This window comes from Diceros bicornis, chromosome 34 (genome assembly GCF_020826845.1).
Source record: "Diceros bicornis minor isolate mBicDic1 chromosome 34, mDicBic1.mat.cur, whole genome shotgun sequence".
Lineage (NCBI taxonomy): Eukaryota > Metazoa > Chordata > Mammalia > Perissodactyla > Rhinocerotidae > Diceros > Diceros bicornis.
Window position 1 is genome coordinate 21421645 of NC_080773.1, and position 23437 is coordinate 21445081.

The window sequence follows — 23437 nt, forward strand, 5'->3', positions numbered from 1 at the left end:
TCTTAAAACTGCTTGGTGCTGTTAATGCGCCTGCCCAGGGAGCTACCGTGCACTGCCCCGGACACCAGAGGGAGAGTCTACTGGGTCCAGAAATGCATCATAGGGCCCCACCTACAAAACACTATACAACAGGTGACTAAAAATTGCAATAGCCTGTGCAAAGAGCAACCCCAAGACCACTTCTAGTCCCCCACATCTGGGCACTCAGCAGAAAGCAAATTGGCCTACTGAAGACTGGCAAATAGACTTTACCCAGATGCCATGGGCAACTGGGAATTTCACGTTTTTCTTAGTGTTTGTGGACACCTTCACCAGGTGGGTAGAAACCTTTCCCACTAGGACTGAAACAACATCAGAAGTCACTCTCATGTTGCTAAAAAAATCACCCCTAGGTTTCATCTGCCTAATACCTTACAGAATGATAATGGAGCAGCTTTTGTCTCCCAAATAACCCAACAAGTGTCCAGAAGCTTAGACATGTGATGAATACTACACTCAGCTTGGAAACTTCAGTCAACTGAAAAAAATGAAAAAAACAATCACACCTTAAAAAAAAAAAAACCATTACCAAAATCTGTGAGGAAACACAACTAACTTGGGATAAGGCACTGGCCCTTGCCCTGCTAAGGGTTAGAGTAGCTCCCTGAAGTGGACTTAAGTTGAGTCCTTTTAAAATTCTATACGGGAGACTCCTTCAGGCATCTACTCCTGGGATTCAATCTATGGATGTTTTAAGGAATGTTATGATTGCTAATTATGTTAAATCAGTAAGCTCTCTATTAACATCTGTCCATGAGTTTGCTCCTCGTAGGTCTGCATATCCACCTGATGTCCCTCCACACGCCTTCTGACCTGGTGAGCATGTTTTACTGAAAACTTGTAAAGACCAGGGACCTGAAAACCAGTTGTCAGCCAAGTGGATGGGCCCCTTTAAGTGGTGAGAAAATTTGAGTGAATTCCTCTCTCCTCTTGAGATTCCCCAAAATATCCTGAGGTTCTCTGCACCTTCCTGAGAAGTGACCTTCTTACTCAAGTGGTAACGTTGCTGGGAACCCTGTAAACAAAGGGTCAAGCCAATATTTCCAAGTGGCTTTATTTCATAAAGTCAATCTTTCTCCCTTAGCCATCTGGTCATATCTGAGTCTATGCATGTTTCTCTCAAATGTGACATTCCAGTCAAAGCTTTGGTACTATCACCAATGTTTCCAATTGTGTCCCATTATAAGGAGAACAGATTCTTATCGAACTTCTGCAAATAAGTATATTGCCATGAGAATAAGAATATTCATTCACTAAGAGTTTCTAAATTCTGGAGGGATCAGGTAGCGAGAAAAAGATAAATGTTTCAATTCTGCTTACAAAGACATAATTTGCAAACTGTATAAGCCATACTTATCTTAAGGGAAAAGAGAAAAAGGTTTTCTTAAATCTGAAATACAAAACATTTAAAAAATCAACAATATTTCAAATGAAAAAGTCATAAAAATTATAATCATCCTCATCAGTTCATTTAGTCCCATAACTCTTTATCTTTTGTTAGCAGTTTCATGAAGTCATCAGTTACTCCATCAAAGTTCTGTAATTTCCCACTTAGTTCAGTTTTATGATCCAAAAGTTCATCAGAAACCAGTAATCTAGAGTAAGTGTCAGAGTCCTTTCCATGAATCTCTCTGAAAATGAGAACATGCCTATTTCAATCAAACCAACAAACTTAAACAAGCTTTCATTTACTACAGATCACTCACTTTGAACCAATTAAATAGAGCTCTTAATTTTAGCTATACCACCTGGGGGTAGAAAAATATCTCACACTGCATAGGCTCAGGCAACTCTATTGACTTCCTTTAATAAGTTTAATTAACATTGTCTGAAGGGAAGATTTATATGCTGTTTTACACTATCAATACTGGGGGGATGTTTCCTCCAGTGAGACACAATGTCTATCCCCACAATACGATTTATAACACAATCATGCAAAAGAGCTATAATCACTTAATTCCATCAACTCTTAGACCTCCAATCATAGCTTTCATTAGGACTTCATCAAAAAGTCTTGGTCTTAGAAAATTGGATAGGGGAAGAATTCCCACCCACACATAATGTCCATTTTCACAACACACTCAGGCAAAGTTGATATGACCTCCTTGTAGAATATTAGCGCAAACATTCCAAGCTTTATAATCTTATCAACACTTATACTGTTACATTTTTTCAATTTAATTGTAGCCTGAGTCAGAGTCTTAAGGCTAGTCAATATTATTTTGTAGTTTCCTTTTAATTTGGTCTTTTCACAGATGCCAATAAAACAATTATGATGAGAGCTCTCTAAAAATTTTTCCACTTTAGAAGTTTTTCCAATTTAAGGGTCCATCATCTGGCAGTCTTCTCCAGAGTCTAAAGAATATTGTGGCCATGTGATGTTATAAAAGAATATCATCTTTTTCCTATTTCATGGGCTCGTAGCTAAAAGTTGCCCAACTTTGGAGAATGTCACCCAGGGGGCTAGAGGTGGGGATAGATTTAGTCTTCCCTGTAGCTGATTACACACAAAACAAATGCACCCACACAAAGATAAAATCCGACTCCTGACAAATGCAAAACCAAAAGTAGACCAAAGTCCAATGTGTTTCTCCACTCCAAGCAAGCATTTCAATGAGGGTTCCTGATATCAGCAGGAAGGAGGGAGCAGCAGGGGAAGGCCCCTGGGCAAAGATGCCCGGGCAGCTGCAGGCGACCACTGATCACTCGAACTCTAACCAGGGCCATTCGGCCACGGGCACAGGACTCTGGGCTGGCTCGCCAAAATTGATACCGAATCTCTTAATCTCAAGTTTGTGTAGGTGATGTGCAGTAAGCCAATCACAGAGATATCAGTGCTTGGAGATGGAGAAAGTTTTATTCAAATTGGCCAAAACGAGAAGGTGGGAGGATAGGTTCTCTCAAATCCGCCTTAACAAGAGAAGAAAGCAGCAGGGGGTTTTATGGAGCTAAGGGGCTTGGTAGGAGGAGATTCAGAGAAGCAAAGGGGTCATTCCCGATGAACCCCTGGGAAATCTGACTTCTGGACATCAACGGCAGCTGGGGGCTGGTTATCTGGTGGTGGTAACTTCCTTGAAGGCATTCTCCTTCTTCTGTAAAACAAGCTCATAAATCCTTGTGACTCTTGAGTCACCCCTCAGGTTAAACAAGAAAACAGCAACATAGGATTTAAATCTTCATGACCTGGAGTTCAGCATGGTTCCTTAGATCACACTAAACCACAGAGAAATGGATAAACTGGACTTCATCAAAATTAAAAACTTTGTACTTCAAAGAACACCATCAAGAGAATGAAAAGTTATCAAAGTGAAAGAAAATATTTGCAAATCAAATACTTGATGAGGGAAATATATCTAGAATATAATAAAAACTCTTAGTGGGTCTGGCCTCATGGCCGAGTGGAGAAAGTTCCGTGCACTCTGCTTCAGCAGCCCAGGTTCGCGGGTTCAGATACTGGGCACAAACCTGCTCCACTCATCAGCCAAGGATCCAAGAACATACAATGGAGAAAAGAAAGTCTCTTCAACAAATGGTGTTGGGAAAACTGGATAGCCACATGCAAAAAAATGAAAGTAGACCCTTACCTTACACCATACACAAAAATTAACTCAAAATGGATTAAAGACTTCAATGTAAGACCCGAAGCTATGAAACTTCTAGAAGAAAACATAGGCAGTACGCTCTTTGACATTGGTCTTAGCAACATATTTTCAAGCACCATGTCTGACTGGGCAAGAGAAACAACAGAAAAAATAAACAAATGGGACTACATCAAACTAAAAACCTTCTGCACAGCAAAGGAAACCATCAACAAAACGAAAAGACAACCTAACAATTGGGAGAAGATATTTGCCAACCATACATCTGATAAGGGGTCAATGTCCAAAATATATAAAGATCTCATGCATCTCAACACCAAAAAAGTAACAACTCAATTAAAAAATGGGCAAAAGACCGGAACAGACATTTCTCCAAAGAAGATATACAGATGGCCAACAGGCACATGAAAAATGTTCCACATCATTAACCATGAGGGAAATGCAAATCAAAACTACAATGAGATACCTCATGCTCGTCAGAATGGCTATAACTAACAAGACAGGAAGCAACAAGTGTTGGGGAGGATGTGGAGAGAAGGGAACTCTCATACACTGCTGGTGAGTGCAAACTGGTGCAGCCACTATGGAAAACAGTATGGAGATTCCTCAAAAAATTAAGGATAGATCTACCATATGATCCAGCTATTCCACTGCTGGGTATTTATCCAAAGAACTTGAAAACACCAATTTGTAAAGATACATGCACCCCGTGTTCACTGCAGCATTATTCACAATAGTCAAGACTTGGAAGCAACCTAAGTGCCCATCAAGGGATGAATAGATAAAGAGGATGTGGTATATATACACAATGGAATACTACTCAGCCATAAGAAATGATGAAATCCGGCCATTTGTGACAACATGGATGGGCATTGAGGGTATTATGCAAAGTGAAATAAGTCAGAGGGAGAAGGTCAAATACCGTATGATCTCACTCATTAAGTAGTAGATAATAACAACAACAAACAAAAACATAGAGACAGAGATCGGATTGGTGGTTACCAGAGGGGAAGGGGGGAGGCAGGAGGGCAAAAGGGATAATTTGACACATGTGTGGGGTGATGGGTTGTAATTAGCATTTGGGTGGTGAACATGATGTAATCTATGCAGAAATAGAAGTATAATGATGTACACCTGAAATTTATACAATGTTATAAACCAATGTTATTGCAATAGACAAAATAAAGTAAAAGACTATCATCTTCTTCCTTTTTCATGGGCTCGTTGCTAAAAGTTACCCAAATTTGGAGATTGTAACCCAGGGGGCTAGAGGTGGGGATCAATTTAGTGTTCCCCATAGCTGACACACACAAGACAAATGCACCGACACAAAAATAAAATCTGACTCTGGACAAACGCAAAACCAAAAGTAGACCCAAGTCCAAGGCATTTCTCCACTCCAAGCAAGCATTTCACTGAGCGTGCCCGACACCAGCGGGAAGGAGGGAGCAGCTGGAGAAGGGCCCTGGGCAAAGAAGCCCGGGCAGCTGCAGGGGACCACTGATCGCTCGAACTCTCGCTGGGGCCAGCCATCCACGGGCACAAGACTCTGAGCTGTCTCACCAAAATTGATACTGAACCTTTTAATTTCAAGTTTGTGTGCGTGATGTGCAATAAGCCAATCACATCAGTGCTTGGAGATGGAGAAAGCTTTGCTTGAATTGGCCAAAAAAAGAAGATGAGTGGATGCATTCTCTCAAATCTGCCTTAACAAGAGAAGAAAGCAGCAGGGGGTTTTATGGAGCTAAGGGGCTTGGCAGGAGGAGTTTCAGAGAAACAAAGGGGTCACTCCCGATGAACCCTGGGAAATCCGACTTCTGGACATCAAGGGCAGCTGATTATCTGGTGATGGTAACTTCCTTGAAGGCATTCTCCTTCTTCTGTAAAACAAGCTCATCAATCCTTGTGACTCTTGAGTCACCCCTCAGGTTAAACAAGAAAACAGCAAACTGACAAGATTCACTTCTTTTCATAACAAGGTGGAAAGCTAATCATATTGAATATTTACAGTAACCCGCAGGTACCCAGCTTCATATCGATAACCTCTCCATCTTTTTTGTTTGTGTGTTTCCTGACAGTTTATTTGATGATGGAACAAGGTGGTTTCTCCTGTAGTTTTCCACAAAGACTGTGCCTTTGCCGAAGACCTGTCCACCATGTGGTTGAACATGATTCTCTGTTCCCAGTCAATTGCCTTCTCTTTACAGTAAATTGATGATGGAGGGATATCAGAGGCAGTACTCTGTACTTCCTCCAGCAGGCGCACAACACCCAGCTGTCTCCCCAGTGGCCATGTGGCTGCCCTTGATGGTGACTGCTGAGATCCATTCACTCATTAGGCTCACCAGGTGGTAATAACGTAATTCTATCTTTGTTTTTCTATCTTTCTTATTTGGACTACTTCTATACAAAAAAACACCTCTCTTTCTCAACTAAGTGAATATCCTGAGGTCCAGTTCTTATGTGAATTTGAAAGGCAAAATAAATGGTTGAGTCTTCATCTTTTTTTATTTTTTAAGCCAGTTGTCATAAAACATACCTGGTCCCCTCATCCTGTAAGTGGGAAGAGGGCTTGTCTATTCTTCTCTTGCTCCTGGAGGAAAGAAATGTTAAAAAACAAAATCCAACTGAGTAAGTATCAAAGATCTTATTGGCTTCATTCACAAATCATGAACCGGGCAGCATCCAGTGTAGCAGACAGAAAGGAGCTCCGAAGAGCTGTCCAAGGCAAGGGATTTTAGGAGAAGGGAGCAGGAACAGGGACGTTATGTTAGGCAAAAAGGCAGCTTGGTTATTGCAAGGTCACCTTCCTTTAGGGGATGGCAGGGGCCTATCAGACAGATGACCTGACTAGTGCTGAGCAGATTCCGGGTTGAGGGGTTTAGGATTCTATTACTGGGAGAGCTGAAACTGTCACCAATTGAAGTCTTGCCTTGGTGACCATGTGGGGCTTAGCATAACGGACTCTGTTTGGGGCCTGTTGCCATGTTTTTAACAGGAGAGCCGTCTCCACTCACGACCCAGAGAAGAATCAGATCCGTCCTCCTCTCTGTCCCATGTGCTTCTCCCCTGGGCTCTCACATCCTTTGTGTGCTTCCTCGTCTAGGCTTCGACCACCACCAAATACAGCACAGCAGCGACAGTGGACACAGCGAGAGGAGCCGCAGCAGGAGCAGCCGCACAGGAAGCGCTCTGACCTTGAGTTCCTGGAGGTCACCATGAAATGGGCTTCGATTATACCCAGTGGGCCCTTTTTCATACGAGGATCCCACACCAACTCTGCCTCCAGCTCCCTGGACCCCAAGGGCTCCCTAGTTCCTCACCAGAGACTGCAGGGACCGTGATGTTCAGCCCGCAGTGTCCCACGTGGCAGGCGAACCTCTGCTCCTCTCCAGGGAGGATCTGAGTGTCCACCCAGGTCTGGTAGGTCCCGTCCCCACTGGGCAGGCTGACCCCAGGCCCAAAGGTGCCCTGGTGCATGGGATCCCCATCCCGAAGCCAGGTCAGGGTGGTACCCCGAGGATAGAAGCTAAAAGCCCAGCACCTCAGGATGACCTTGCCCAGCAGGTTCTTACTGCGGGTCACAGTGACTGACAGGGGATCTGAGGGGAGACAGAGCAGAGTTCAGTGAGGCCAAGGACGCTCCCTCCTTACACTGCAGGGAAACTAAGAGCAGGAACCAGCCAGCCCTTAGAAATGACCCATGCACATTTGCCCCCAGCCAATCCTCCAGGGGGGCTACAGCCCAGTGGAGAGTGGACTGCGGGAGGTCCCCACACTGCTCCAACAGCCCCAGGACCCTCCGAGGGGGTCCGGCCCTCGCCCACCTGGAGAGCCTGAGAGGAGATGAATTCCCTGCTCTCAGAGGCCATCGGATCCACCTGAGGATGCTCAGCACACGGTTCTGAAGAATTTGTAGGTACTGATGGGACAGAGGGGCTGCTCTGCTCTACAGGGAGTGAGCATCCGGCCTCAGTGATGTACCTCCTTCCTCCCCAACAGAATCGGTTCCACATGCAACAGGGGGCAATGGCGGGACTGTCCACAAGGATGGCCAGCTGGCCCTATGGCCCGATTCTTTTGTCCTGGGCCTTACATTCCTCTGGGGACCTCTGGTTGATTATAGGCTTTTTCATCCACCGCCCACCCCTACACACACCAGTATCTACTCTTTCTTTTTATTCTCTGTCATAGGACTTAGACAAGGGGAAACTTTAAATTGGATTTTTCTAAAAGTGAAAGCAAAACAAAAGTAGGATGACCCTGAGAATATGATTCTGGGTACGTTGCGTTTGAATATGTGACCCTTACTCCAGAGCTGGAATATTCTGTTCTATCTTGGCTCCCAGCCAAGTTGGCCCCATATTAGGGCCTCTACCAAGGAGTTCAAACCTAGATGTCACCCCCACTCAAAGTCAACATCCCAGAGAATGAGGGTCTTGGAGCTAAAAGGTTTCCCTCTCCTGCCTGCCTGGGGCCTGAGGTCTGAGATCTGGGCCCACATCCTGGGACTCTCCACTTCTCCAGTTGATGGACCAGCAATGGGTCCAGAAGAGACACCTCACCCACCCACACGGGTGTGCCTCTCCGACAATTCAGTCAGAACTCAGCACCTAACCTAAGGCCAGGGCAGGACAGCAACTCAGAGAACAGCAGGGAAGTTCTCTTCCTTGTAGGAACCAGGGGCAGACCCAGTGGGTGGACCCTTTCACCCAGGGTCAGTACCTGTATTCTCCAGGAGGCCCCTCCAGGAGGCCAGGTATCTCCAGAGTTGGGCAGGACAAGTCACACGCAGGAAATCCTTAGCCAGATCAGCCCTGGGGCCTTGAGTCTCCCAGAGTTTCTTGATGGGCTGGGCTGAGGGTGTGGCCAACGTCCAAGTAAGGGTCTGTGAGTTGAAGGTGAGGAAGTCCTGCCCGTTGTAGCCCAAGCACCAGGAGCCTCTAGTGCTGTCTCTCTGGAGCTCACAGCCCAATGTGGCCTGGAGGGAGTGAAGGCCTGGCCCACCCAGGCAGTGACGTCTTACCTCACTGTGCCTGAACCTCTACGCCCAACAGGACTCCAGCCCAGAGGGGTATGTCGCCTCATCCACCCAAATGTGAGGAACCTGGTGCAGTCTCAGGGGGGCCTCACCTCTCTGTGCAATTCCAGCCTTGCTGTGCCCTCCCCTCCCCCAGCTGCAGGATAAACAGGGCAGGGACCAGACTCCAACCCACGTGCCCCTGGCTCTGCCCCCACTCACCTGAGCCCTGGCCCTGCTGACCCATGATCTCTGTCAGCAACTGTCTGAGCTGCCGCTCCTTCTCCTTCAGGTCCTTGGTCTCTCTCTCCCAGGTCTCAGCTCCCAGGTCCATCTTGATCCCTAGACCCCGGGGCTCTGCCCTCTGGCTCTCGCCATCATAGCGCAAGAAGAGCTCATCATCAAAGTATCCCAGGGCCAGGAACTGGGGCTTCCCAGGCCGGTCCAGGGACAGGGCCATGAGGTCGTAGCGGAGAGTGTGGGTTCCTGAGGGAGGAGGACACGTGGGTGATTTGCCCTGCCAATTCAAGGTTTCTAACAGCTGCCTCTGTCTTGAGTTATTTAAATCAGGCTACTCTGTCCTGACCCATCCCAGAGGGGAGTGCAAGGAACCAAGCAGAGTGTTTTGTGATGGACAGGATGAGAAGAAGAGAGGGTCAGGCAAAAAGATTAGGGTGGAAAGAGATTAGAGAGGCGTTAAGACGTGGAAGAGAAAGCAGGAGTCTATTTGGGCAGAGAGAGAAGCAGAAATGACTGAGCTCACAGCTGCACAGGGCGGGAGACTGGGAGCCTCCGACAGGCAGAACGGAATTCTCCCACGTTCTTTCAGGACTGAGAAGAGAGGAACTGCCAGGCTCTAAGGTGAAACCTGTGAAGGTCACAGTGCCCATCACGGAATCCTACTAGAACTGTGACCTTGTGCTGACCCAGGTTGATCCTGATTGAACTGAGGTGATAAGGCCCTCGTATAGTCTGCTGAACCGAGGAAAAGAATCAACATTTCCTGGGCGGAAAATAACATCAACTGGAGCCATGGCAGGTGTAATGTAGGTAATGTCCAGGATTCAATGTGAATTTCTTGACCTCCAAAGAGGCAGGAATCCAAGACTGGTAATCAAGAAATGGAGAAGATCCCAGAGAATTGGAGACGACTTACAAACGATCCCAATGTAGATATTAGCAGGAAAAAAAATTTAGTATTAACATGTTTAAGAAAATAGAGGAAAGTGGGCAAAATATTTGAAAGGAAAGAGGATTTCACCAGAGAACGGAAATGTATAAAAATAAAATGAGAATTCTAGTATGGAAATACACAATGTCTGAAATTTTGAACTCACTGGATGGGATCTGCAGCACATTAGACAGAGAAAAACAGGATTAGTGAGCTGGAGGATAGGAAAATGGCAAAAGAAAAACAGAAGCTTAGAGAAATATGAATGGAGAAAAAAAGAAAGCTAAGCATAAGTGACTTGTGACCCTGTCATCTGTGTAATTGGAGTTTCAAGAGAGAAGAGAGAAAATGCACCCCTGGGATTATTCAAAGAGATAAGACCCAAGAATTGTTGAGAACAGATGAAAGACATCAACACCAGGTTCAGGAAGCTCTCAGCTTCAAGCAGGATAAACAGAAACAAAGCCCCCTGAGAACATCATGGCCAAAATATTGAACAGTCAAGACAGAGAGAAACATTGAAAATAAAAACACCCACAGAAAATAAGACATATTACTTTTAGGGAGCATTTTATAAGACCGTCAGAGCTGACTTCTCGACAGAAATGATGGAAAGCACAACACAATGAAATGACATCATCCAAGTGATGAAATAAAATCATCACCAACTTACAAATCTATAGCCAGGAAAAAATACTATACTGGAAGGAAGTCAAAATAAAGATGGTTTAAGAAAAAAAAATGTTCACAGTCACTGCTATCAGGTCTGCACTAAAGGAAAAGCCAATGGGAGCTCTTCAGGCAGAGGAGATATTATCCCAGAATGAAAGAAGCAAACGCAGGCAGGAAGCCCAAAGATCAACTCTGTGAGTAGATCCGAGGAATACTGAAGGAACAGAACCATCATTTTCGTGTTCTGTGGAATTAAAAGTTTATGTACAACTAAAGTTTATGACAACAATAATGTGAGAGTTTGGGGGGCTGGGAAATGGAGTTTAAAGGTCTAGCAATATCTGGGAATTGTTAAAAGTCATAATTAGTACTTGACTACAATACTAATACATATTATAATCTCTAAAATGACCACTGTGAGAAGAGTAAGAGATGTACAATTAACAAATTAATCGAGGAAAAAAATGGAGTATTGAGAAAGCTAGATATCCAAAAGAAGGAAAGAAAAGGCGATAAAAAGGAGCAAATAGATTGGCTGAAGAGAAGATATAGAGCGAGATGGTAGATATAAACCCAAACATAACAGTAATTACATTAACGTGAGTGGACTAAAAACTCCATATAAAAGAATAAAGTTACCAGATACGCTTAAAAGAAAAAATCACAAAATCAACTTATGTTGCTTATAAGAGTCACACAAAGACATCAGAAGACTAAATGGAAAGGATGGAATAATGATATAAATGTAAGCTCTACCCAGAAGAAGGCTGGCATCGCTCTACTAACATCAGAGCGGGATTTAAGAAAAAGGACTGTTAGAGTAAAGAGAGGCCCATGCAACTGGAGATTTCACCATCATAAATCTGCATGTTTCCAATTACAAAGCTTTAGAATATATAAAGCAAAATTAGCAAAACTAAAAGGAGAGAGAGATCCAAGACACTTCGAGGGATATTAACACCTGTCTCACAATAACCAGAGTACAAGCAGTCATAAAATCCGCAAGGTACCCAGTCTGAACCACAGAATTAACTTGACATAGTTAACGCATATGGAACGTTCTACGAGCACACGGAACGTTTGCCACAATCAGCCACACACAGAGACATGAAGAGTGGTTCAACAAGTGTCAGCAGATTGAAACCATTCAGAATATGTTGTCTGACCGCTGTGGTAATAAGCTAGAAATCAATTAAAAAAAAAAAGCTGGGCCGGCCCCGTGGCTTAATGGTTAAGTCAGCGCGATCCGCTGCTGGCGGCCCGGGTTTGGATCCCGGGCACGCACCGACGCGCCGCTGCTCTGGCCATGCCGCCGCGTCCCACATACAGCAACTAGAAGGATGTGCAGCTATGACGTACAACTATCTACTGGGGCTTTGGGGGGAAAAATAAATAAATAAAATCTTAAAAAAAAAAAAAAAAGATATTTAGGGCCGGCCCCATGGCTTAGCATTTAAGTGCACGCGCTCTGATACTGGCGGCTTGGGTTCGGATCCCGGGCGCGCACCGCTTCTCCGGCCATGCTGAGGCCATGTCCCACATACAGCAACCAGAAGGATGTGCAACTATGACGTGCAACTATCTAATGGGGCTTTGGGGGGGGAAAAAAAGGAGGAGGATTGGCAATAGATGTTAGCTCAGAGCCGGTCTTTCTCAGCAAAAAGAGGAGGATTAGCACGGATGTTAGCTCAGGGCTGATCTTCCTCACACACACACAAAAAAGATATTTAGAAAACCCCCAATTGCTTGGAAATTAAACAGCACACTTGATATAGTCCATGGATCAAAGAAGAAATTGTAAGGGAAATTACAAAATCGTTTTAAGTGAATGAGAATGAAAACAATCCATATCGTACCTTGGGAGTGCAGCTAAAGTGTGACTGGAGAGCAAGTAACAGCCTTAAATGCAGATATTTGAAAAAAAGAGACTAAATAGTGAACCCTCTCAGCTTCAATCTCAAGACATTAAAAAAAAACATAAAATACATAACAAACGTCAAAAGATACAGTAAAGATAAAAGGAGAAATCAGTGATAGAAAATTATATACAATAACAATGGACAAATTTCTCAAAAAAAGAGTCATCTTATCAAAGCTGATATAAGAACAAGTCAATAGTCCCTTAAATATTAAGAAATTAAGGCCATGATTAAATATTTCCCAGCAAGAAAACTCCAGGCCCAGACGGCTTCATTGGTTAATTCTAACAAACGTTTAAGAATAAAACAATAGTCTTATACAAACTGTAGCGGAAGATGGAACACGAGAGAGCACCCCAGATATGTTTCATAAGGCCAGCACAAATCTGGTGCCCCCCAAGACCCTTACCTGCCTCCCTCCTGGTTCACCTCCCCAGACGTTTACCACCCCCATACTGCAGCCCCTCAGCCTCCCGCCCCCTTGTGTGGACCTCAGATACTCACCACCCCCACCATGGCTCCAAAATACCAGCTTCCCTGCTCTTCACCTTCCCTCTTCACATGGACCACACACAGACACACACAGACACACAAATACACACACTCGCCATCCCCCTCTGTGGCCGCCCAAATGCTCCTTGCTACTTCCCTCACTCACTGCTAGTTTCATCGCAGCCCCTCTCTCACAGTTCCCCCACACACACTGCCTCCTCCAGACCCTCACCTGCCTCCCTGCCTTCCCCAGAGACCCTCACCCTCCCCCACCATGGGCCCCAGGTACTCATCTGGCTCCCTGGGGACACCCCATCCAGACATCGCCCCCCACAGAGTGCCCCGACCACTCACCGCCCCCCCTCCACGTGTCTCTGTCGAACATTTATCGTACTCCTTGCCCGCGCCTCCCAAGCCCCCAGAAACTCACTTGCCCCCTGCGGACCCTCCATCCCAGGACCCATGGTGCCCACATCACCAACCTGCGGACCCGCCAGACCCTCCCTACATCCCCCTCTCCCCAGCAATGCGCCCCCCAAACTCTCCTGCCCCCTTCGGTAGAGCCCCCTGCAAGCGCACCCTCTACAAGTCCTAATGTCCCCTCTCCTCCCACCAGCCCCACACAAAGCCCGGTCCCCCATCCGCACTCAGACTCCCCCGTTCCCCCATGGCCACCCAAGCTCTCACCAGTGCAGGACCCCTGAGGTTCCTCCAGTAGCAGCAACAGGAGCAGCAGGTGGCTCAGGGGTCTGGGGTCCCCGGGGGACACTAACCCCATTCCTGTCCAGAGGTCCTGATACCAAACCATGTGGGCTCGCCTCCTGGTGAGTTAAATAAGACTCTATACCAGTGGAAGTCGTCTCGCAAAGTAAAGTGTATTTGCAGCAAATAGAAGGCTACGAGGAATCATTTCCAAAGGAAGCAGGAACTTTTATTCCGGTTGTGGAAAAAATATTCAAAAGAGAGAGGCAGGTATTCGCTTGCACAGGCTCAGTTGGAAAAGTGCTTCTGCAGACACTGCAGGTCACCCTAATGAGGCTTAATCTCCTCCTGAAGAGATCTTCATATGAAAATTAAGGCAAGGTCATGGGCGGAGCTCTGGTAGGGAGGCTTGATTAGCTTCACGGTGGCAGCTGGTTGTGTCTCCTTAACATAAAAACAGTTAAAGGCTTCCAAACCCACCCTCGAGGCCCTTGGGGCACTGGTCAGTCACAATCTGGGTGGGCAATTTGAAAGCCTGTGGTTTCCAACTTCCCCTTTCATTTGCCATCTCGTAGCCTAGGGCCCAGCCCACCTTACTCTGTGTCTATGGTGAGCCCCAGAGCCTCCCAAGGACCCAAACTCGCCGTCAGCTTTGCCCAGGACCCCAAGTATGTGCCTCAAGGGTCCCAGATTCCCTCTGGCTGAGGAGGTGGAGGGGCTGAAGTCTGTCTGGTCCTGGGTGTTCAGGGTCTCTGTGCCCCCACCCACGGACAGGCCGGTCTGAGTCCCTGCCCTGTGTCTGTCCAGCTGTGGCTGCCTCTGCTGAGGAGAGACCCCATCCCACAACAGGGTGGGGTCTGCTGTGTGTGGAGCTCAGAAGCCCCTTCCCCACAAGCTGAGTTATGGAACTTGAGTCTCCCTACCCCTCCACCCCTCCCCTCAGACTAAACCCCTCCTCCTCTCCTTTCTTCCCTAGGTAAAGGAAGTGGGAGGGTCTCAGCCCCCTAAGGAGGTCAACAGTCAGGGCTGAGGCTTTTCCTCCAGGGAAGTGAGCCTGGCAGTCAGAGTGTGAGCAGAGGAGGGACTTGCAGTGTTGCCCAGAACAAGATCCTACTGCTGTGGGGAGGGTCTCACCATCACCAGGTCCAGCTGGGGGGCCCTGGGAAAGGGTCTTTGGGACAAGATCCTGCTGTGAGGGAGGGTCTGGGGCCTGGTGGAGGCCAGGGGGTCAGGGAGGAGGCTGCAGAAGGAACGTGGCAGAGATGCTGTTGCTTGGTGAGTGTGTGTGTGGGGGTGCGCTAGGGGAGGGGATTCTGCGGGGTCTGAAAGAGCTCCAGTAGGGGGCGCTGTGCAGGTGAGAAGGGAAGGCGTCTGGGGCCTGCAAGCCCAGGGAAGCCGACAGTGAGCCTCGAGGGGCCTCCACGGGCCTCAGGCCTCAAGACCAACGTGACAGGGTCAAGTGGACGCCCCTGATGGCAGACCCCTCCAGGCCCAGAAACCCCCCAAGTCCCTCAGGGCCACATTCATGGTGATGGGGTGGGGAGGAGAGAGATGCTTCTCATGTCAGAAGGGGAGGCTGGGACCCTTCCCCAGCAGGGGGGCCCCACGGGGCACAGCTGTGCAGAAACTTCGCATGAGGAGGACACAGGGGTGGGGGAGACAACTGGAAGGGAAAGAGGTTTGCAAAGAACTTCAGGCAGCAATTCTGGGAAGTTACTATGTGAAGATGCAAACATCCAGTCAGACACACGTGGAAAACAGTGCTTTCATCCATCATCCATCCATCGATCCATCCATCGATCCATCCATCCATCCATCCACGCATCCATCTGTCTATCCATCCATCCCTCCATCCATCCATCCATCCACGCATCCACGCATCCATCTGTCTATCCATCCATCCATGCATATGTATGGGAAGAGGCAGAATCTCCCTCTGCCCTTTCCCTAAATGTTCTTATGGCTGGCCAAATAATTAACAAAACAGGTTAGCAGGAGAAAATAATACCAAGTTTAATAACATGTATACATAGGAGAAACCAGAGACACGGAGTTTCTCGACACAATAGCAGAGATTCTCATCTTGAATACTATCTTCAGCTAAAGACAAAGGAGGATGTTGGGGGTGGGTGGTGTTTTGGGATTTCAGAGGGGAAGAAGACAATTTACATGAAGAGGGAAATGTAAATGTTTGTCAGACAGTGCTTTGCAGGGCCACCTATAGAGAATGTGGCCAGAGAGACAGGAAGTATAGTAATCAAGAGTATGCAGATTCAAGTCTTCTTCTTCCGTCCTGATAAGAGTTTTCACAGATAAGGTCATCCCCCCCTCTTCCCACTACACAGAGGGAGATACCTTTACAAATGTCAATATTTGGTAAACAGAACTTTGTTAAGAATGGGCTTAGCAAGGACGCTGCCAGTCTGTCTACACCCAGAGTTAAATTCCTTTAGGCAGTTTGGGGGAGGTCAAATGTTCGTCAGAGAAAACTATCAAGGTAAAGAGACACATTTCAGGGTGGCCAAATCTTAGTCTTCCACAAATACATCCATTTATCCATTCAATATTCCCTGAGCCTCAATATTCCCACACCTTCTCTGTGCCTAGCCCTAAGGTAGATGATGCTGGGGACACATGGTGACTTAGGCTATGATCACCATTAGTCTGACTTCTACCATTGTTGATACAACAAAGAAAACAAGTGTTTTCTGCTAATTGCAAGAAAATCTGAAGACTCTTTATACTGGCTGAATTACTTATATCAAGAGTGTTGTTTAAGGGAGCTCTTGAGTTAAATCATTAAAAATTCAACTTCCTAAAACATACAGGGAGCAAACCTAACTTCCTCCTGTCCATAAAGGACACAAGTAATACAGTCTCAGGACTAAAGGCAATACGACAATTACAGACTGAAGTGGCAAGAAATGCTCACAAGGGCCTGTCTCCACATTAAGCTGACAAGATACAGAATAAATAAAATTCTAACAAGGGAAGACCTCAGCCCACGTGGCTAACGAGTAGATTCTTAATGTCATTAAGGAATCCAATGTGTAAATATTCCTGTCTTTTTACTATAGGCTAGCTGAATGTTTTGTAGTCTTCAAGGGAAGGTACAAAGTTGGTGAATTTCTTCAGGTTCCTCTACGTAAAACAGTACACAGTGTGTACAAAGTCCCCTGGGGTCAGAGTAGTCAAAGCACCTTCGAGGGCAGCAAGAAGGGCGGGGTGGCTGGGGACAAGGAGGAGGGTCTCAGAAGTGAGTGAGGGGAGGCTGGGGTGGAGGCAGGCCGTGCAGGCGGCCACGGGGAGGAGCTTGTGACTCACTGTGAGGGTCTTCAGAAGCCACAGAAATATGTGACTCACATTTCACCCTAGCTTTGGCCTGTACATTGGAAGGTGACCACAGGCGTGGGCAAAACATCTAGGTGTGAGGAGATCGTGAGTGGACCAGAGTGCAGAGAGAGGAAATGGACAGGACTTGATTTCATTCCTATGATAATTAGGAGGCAACAGCAACATGACTTGGGGGTGGACGGGATATTCACTCAGTCATTCCGAAACTATTGATTGAGCACCTGCTATGAGCTAGGCATCCTTTTGGGTGCTGTTTGGGAGAAAAACTAAAATGAAAAAAATCTGAGCTATGGCAGGCTAGCCCGGTGGCATAGCAGTTAAGTTCCCCTGCTCCTCTTCCGTAGCCTGGAGTTCGCAGGTTCGGATCCCGCAGGTGCAATGATGAACTGCTTGTCAAGCCACGCTGTGGCGGCGTCCCACATAAAGTAGAGGAAGGTGGACACGGATGTTAGCCCAGGGCCAATCTTCCTCAGCAAAAAAAAAAAAAAATCTGAGCTATGAAAAAAGAAAAACCAGCCCCAGATGTATGAGTTAAATGGTGCTGTCACCCAAGTTTCTTGGAGAAAGATGAGCTGGTCACACTTCAGCAGCCTTAACAAAAAACTGAACCAACGTGAGAATGTGTCCATTTTTAAAAACTTGGTTCACGGTATGTCTACAGTTTTGTATCCTACTTTATTTTCCTCAACATTATATTGTGAACATTTTTCATGTCATCAAAATACCTTTGAAATCTCTGAAAAAAAAGATGTTGGCTAAATACATCTTGGTAAATCCAGGTACCGCAATAATACTCCCTCATACAAAAATATTTCAAATTCTTCTATAAAACAGGAAAAGAATGAGGTCTTTACATGTGTACGTAAAAACAAACAGCAAAAATTCATTTTGTAACAAGTACTTACAGAAAGTTCAGTATTTTCAGGCGTTGTTCACAATCCTTTAAAAATAAAGATTCATCTGGTCTGGTTTTCATCCCCATTTTACAAATGAGGAAACCGAGGCACAGAGGGCATCCCTCACCAGAGGTCACACGGTGAGTGGCAAGGTCAGGGTCTCATCCGGGCACCTCAGCTGCAGAGGGCCTGCTCCCCTGCACCTCCCGCCTCCATCATGTCCACGCAGACACGATTTCATAAACACGGAAACTTCTGGAAGGTCACAGCAGACATTAGAGTGGATTTGCTGAGGGGAGGCAGAGAAGGGCTAAGGATGGGAGAGGAGCTTTGCTTTTCATTGGCTTAATTTCTATGCTATTTAGATGTACAAAGAGCACTTTCACTTTTGTGAAATAATGGAAAACCTCAGCTACGACAGATAAAAAGAATGTGTAAGAATGAAAACTACAAAGATTAAAGATAAAACATTAAATAAGATTACAAAAGAAAAATAAACAATCTCTTTGGGCCAAAATTTGGAAAAATTCCCTATTCAACGAAAAAAGGGAGTAATCCCATGACAGCAGGCAAAAACCAATACATTGTAAATCAGTGCTCATAGAGACTCTGATCAGTATTTGACAGAACATTTTTTTTTTTTCTGTGAGGAAGATCAGCCCTGAGCTAACATCCATGCGAATCTTCCTTTTTGCTGAGGAAGACCGGCTGTGAGCTAACATCCACCCCAATCCTCCTCCTTTTTCTCCCCAAAGCCCCAGTAGATAGTTGTATGTCATAGTTGCACATCCTTCTAGTTGCTGTATGTGGGACGCGGTCTCAGCATGGCCGGAGAAGCGGTGCGTCAGTGTGTGCCCAGGATCCAAACCCGGGCCACCAGTAGTGGAGCGCGCACACTTAACCGCTAAGCCACCGGGCGGCCCTGACAGAACATTTCTTTTCTTTTTTTTTTTCCCCCACAAAATTAAATGCAAATTTTATTAAGGAATTCAAATTACATTATTTCTACAATGGGATACAACCATTTTGGAACAGGAGAGATGGCATAGATGAACACCAGTATCCCTTGAAACTCCAGCTTTATTAAGAAACCAATTCCTCTGCAAACCACATCCCCCTTATATAACAAGACAAAATAGTATCTACCCCTTTACTTTGGCAATAGCTATTTCCTAAAGAAATGAAAAAAAAAAGTAGTGGTCTTGCTACTTCTTTAAGTTCATTAAAAATGGGATTCTATCTTTAGATTAAAAATATTTTAATTCAGAAAAAGCTTGTGTTCAGATGAAATATGGGTAACAAAAACATTTCTTTTGTATTTCTGTGGTATCCGTTGTAATTTCTCCTTTTTCATTTCTAATTTTATTTATTTGAACCTTCTCTCTTTATTTCTTGGTGAGTCTGGCTAAGAGTTTGTCAATTTTGTTTATCTTCTCAGAGAACCAGCTCTTTGTTTCATTGATCCTTTCTACTGAGCTGAGGCTGCAGGGCCGTTGTGCTGAAGCACGGGGTGGGCGGGGGTGGGGGAACGGCTCTTGCTTTCGCCTCGCCTCCCTCATCCCAGGGGTTTCTCGCTTTGCTGACACTCTGCTCTCATGATGGGTTAGCTCCTGGAAAGTACACTAGCAGCAGTTACCCTTCCTCGGTGGGGGGATTCCCTATGGGCTGTGCGTTATCTGTGAAAGGGTTGGTTTTACGGGCAGAGGGCCGCACCTCCCCCCTCTACCCGAAAGCCGCGTGGTCTCAGTCTCAGGGTCACAGTCCTTGGGGAGGGGAGGGGAGGGAGCTCCTCTTACCTCCTTCCACTGTCTCGGGTGTACGGCTGCCTGGGTGCCTCAGACGTCCCCGGTGTTGTGTGAATAGCTTCTGTTGGAATATGGATCTCATTTTGTTGTGTCTTAGAGGGGGAGACTGATTGAGGGAAGCTCAGTCTGCCATGATGCTCCCCTGGTAACAAATTTTTAAGCTTCCAATACAGTCTTGTTACCTCTAGCTCCAGGGTTGTGCGGCAGATCTCCAGACGTTAGCACGCTTCTTGATAAACTAAAACTTTATGCCCCTTGATTAGGAACACCCGATTTCTCCTGCCCCTCAGCCCCTGGCCACCACCGTTCCATCCTTTGATTCTCTGAACTGGACTCTTTTAGATACTTCATCTGGGTGGAATCATGCTGTAATACTATGAAAAACAATATGCCAACAAATTGGACAATCTAGAAGAAATAGATAAATTCTTAGACTCATACAACCTCTCAAAACTGAATCAAGAAGAAATAGAGAACCTGAATGGACCAATCACAGGTAAAGAGATTAAAATGGTAATCAAAAACCTCCCAAAAAATAAAAGACCAGAGGTGCCGGCCCATGGCTTAACGGTTAACTGCACGCTGTCGGCTACTGGTGGCCCAGGTTCGGATCCCCGGTGCGCACCAACACACCACTTGTCCAGCCACGCTGAGGCGGCGTCCCACATACAGCAGCTAGAAGGATGTGCAACTATGACATACAACAATCTACTGAGGCTTTGGGGAGAAAAAGGGCAAAAAAAAGGAGAATGATTGGCAATAGATGTTAGCTCAGGGCCAGTCTTCCTCAGCAAAAAGAGGAGGATTGGCATGGATGTTACCTCAGGGCTGATCTTCCTCACAAAAAATAAAATAAAATAAAATAAAAGTCCAGGACCAGATGCTTCTCTGGAGAATTTTACTAAACATTCAAAGATGATTTAATACCTATCCTTCTCAAATTCTTCTAAAAAACTGGAGGAAGATGGAACACTTCCCAACACATTCTGAGAGGCCAAAATCACCCTGATACCAAAACCAGACAAAGACAATACTAAGAAGGAAAACTACAGACCTGTATCCCTGATGAACATAGATGCAAAAATCCACAACAAAATATTGGCAAATTGAATACAGCAACACATTAAAAATATCATACACCGTGATCTAGTGGGATTTATACCAGGGACACAGGGATGGTTCAACATCTGCAAATCCATCAGTGTGATACACCATATTAGCAAAATGAGGAATAAAAACCACATGATCATCTCAATAGATGCAGAGAAGACGTTTGACAAGATCCAACATCCAATTACAATAAAAACTCTCAAAAAACTGGGTAGAGAAGGAAAGTATCTCAACATAATAAAGGCCATATATGACAAACCCACAGCCAACATCATACTCAATGGGGAAAAACTGAAAGCCATCCTTCTGAGAACAGGAACAAGACAAAGGTGCCCACTCTCACCACTCTTATTCAATATAGCACTGGGCCAGAGCAATTAGGCAAGAAAAATGAATAAAAGGAATACAAATAGGCAACGAAGAAGTGAAACTCTCACTGTTTGCAGATGACATGATATTATATATAGAAAACCCTAAAGAATCCATTGGAAAACTATTAGAAATAATCAACAACTACAACCAAGCTGCAGGGCACAAAATCAACTTAAGGAAATCGGTTGCATTTCTATATACCAACAACGAACTAAGAAAAAGAGATCTCAAGAAGACAATCCCGGGCCAGCCCGGTGGCGCAAGCAGTTAAGTGCACGCTCTCCGCTGTGGCGGCCCGGGGTTTGCCAGTTCGGATCCCAGGCGCACACCGACACACCACTTGGCAAGCCATGCTGTGACGGCGTCCCATATAAAGTGGAGGAAGATGGGCACGGATGTTATCCCAGGGCCAGTCTCCCTCAGCAAAAAAAGAGGACAATTGGCAGATGTTAGCATAGGGCTGATCTTCCTCAGAAAAAAAAAAAGACGACAATCCCATTTACAATTGCAACAAAAAGAATAAAATATCTAGGAATAAATTTAACCAAGGAAGTGAAAGACCTATACAATGAAAACTATAAGACATTATTCAGTGAAATCAATGATGACATAAAGAAATGGAAATAATATTCCCTGCACCTGCAGTGGAAGAATAAACATAGTTAAATGTCCATACTATCTAAAGCAATCTACAGATTCAATGCAATCCGAATCAGAATCCCAAGGACATTCCTCACAGAAATAGAACAAAAAATACTAACATTCATATGGTGCAACAAAAGACCCCAAATAGCTAAAGCAATCCTGAGAAAAAAGAACAAATCTGGAGGCATCATAATCCCTGACTTCAAAATATACTATAAAGCAATAGTAATCAAAACAGCATGGTACTGGTACAAAAACAGACACACAGATCAATGGAACAGAATTGAAAGCCTAGAGATAAAACCTCACATCTACAGGCAGCTAATCTTGGACTAAGGAGCTAAGAACATACAATGGAGAAAGGAAAGTCTCTTCAATAAATCGTGCTGCGAAAACTGGACAGCCACATGCAAAAGAATAAAACTAGACCAGTTCCTTTCACCATATGCAAAAATTAACTCAAAATGGATCAAAGACCTGAAGGTGAGACCTGAAACTATAAAACTGCTGGAAGAAAATATAGGCAGTACACTATTCATCATCGATCATAAAGGGATCTTTTCGAATTCCATGTCTACTGAGATCAGGGAAACAAAAGAAAGAATGAACAAGTGGGCCTTCATCAGATTAAAGAGCTTCTACAAGGCAAATGAAACCAGAATCAGAATGAAAAGACAACCCATCAGCTGGGAGAAAATATTTTCAAAGCATATATCTGACAAGGGACTAATCTCCAAAATATATAAAGAACACACACAACTGAACAACAAGAAAACCAAGAACCCGATCAAAAAATGGGCAGAGCAAATGAACAGACACTTCTCCAAAGAAGATATACAGATGGCCAATAGGCACATGAAGATGTTCAATATCACTAATCATCAGGGAAATGCAAATCAAAACAACGCTAAGGTATCATCTTACACCAGTTAGAGTGGCTATAATAACCAAGACAAAAACAACAAATGCTGGAGAGGCTGTGGAGAAATGAGAACCCTAATCCACTGTTGGTGGGAATGCAAAGGGGCACAGCCTCTACGGAAAACAGTATAGAGATTCCTCAAAAAATTAAAAATAGAAGTACCTTATGATCCAGCTATCCCACTACTGGGTATCTACCCAACGAACCTGAAATCAACAATCCAGAGAGGCTTCTGCACCGCTGTGTTCATCGCAGCATTATTCACTATAGACAAGACATGGAAGCAACCCAAGTGTCCCTTGACTGATGAGTGGATAAAGAAGATGTGGTATATACACACAGTGGAATACTACTCAGCCATAAAAAATGACAAAATGGTCCCATTTGCAACAACATGGATGGACATGGATGGTAATATGTTAAGCGAAATAAGCCAGAAAGAGAAAGACAAACACCACATGATTTCACTCATAAGTGGAAGACAAACAAACACACAGAAAAGAGAACTGTTTGGTGTTTACCAGGGGCAAGGGGGCTGGGGGGTGGGCACAAAGGGAGAAAGGATGCATTTATATGGTGACTGTCAAGCAATAATGTACAACAAAAATTTCACAATAAAGAAAACAAATTTGTTACATGTGAAGATCTCATGATAAGTGTTCTTACCACAATAAATTAAAATTGAAAAAAAAAACAGACTGGAGAGTGGGAGGGAAGAT

General features: G+C 45.1%; 2 protein-coding genes across 2 annotated transcripts in view; one reads left to right on the top strand and one right to left on the bottom strand.

Moving 5' to 3' along the window:
* The window catches only part of LOC131397030 (MHC class I-like protein MILL1), a 303101-nt gene that overhangs the window by 109201 nt on the left and 170463 nt on the right, over window positions 1–23437 (top strand). The gene's annotated exons all lie outside the window — the stretch shown is intronic.
* On the bottom strand, window positions 90–13760 carry LOC131397043 (MHC class I-like protein MILL2). The gene is made up of 4 exons (XM_058529663.1): window positions 13600–13760; window positions 6962–7240; window positions 6656–6844; window positions 90–1429 (listed from the first exon to the last, which is right to left on the bottom strand). Exons 1-3 carry the CDS (start codon window positions 13718–13720, stop codon window positions 6741–6743), a joined length of 504 nt encoding a protein of 167 aa, XP_058385646.1. The 5' UTR covers window positions 13721–13760; the 3' UTR covers window positions 90–1429; window positions 6656–6740.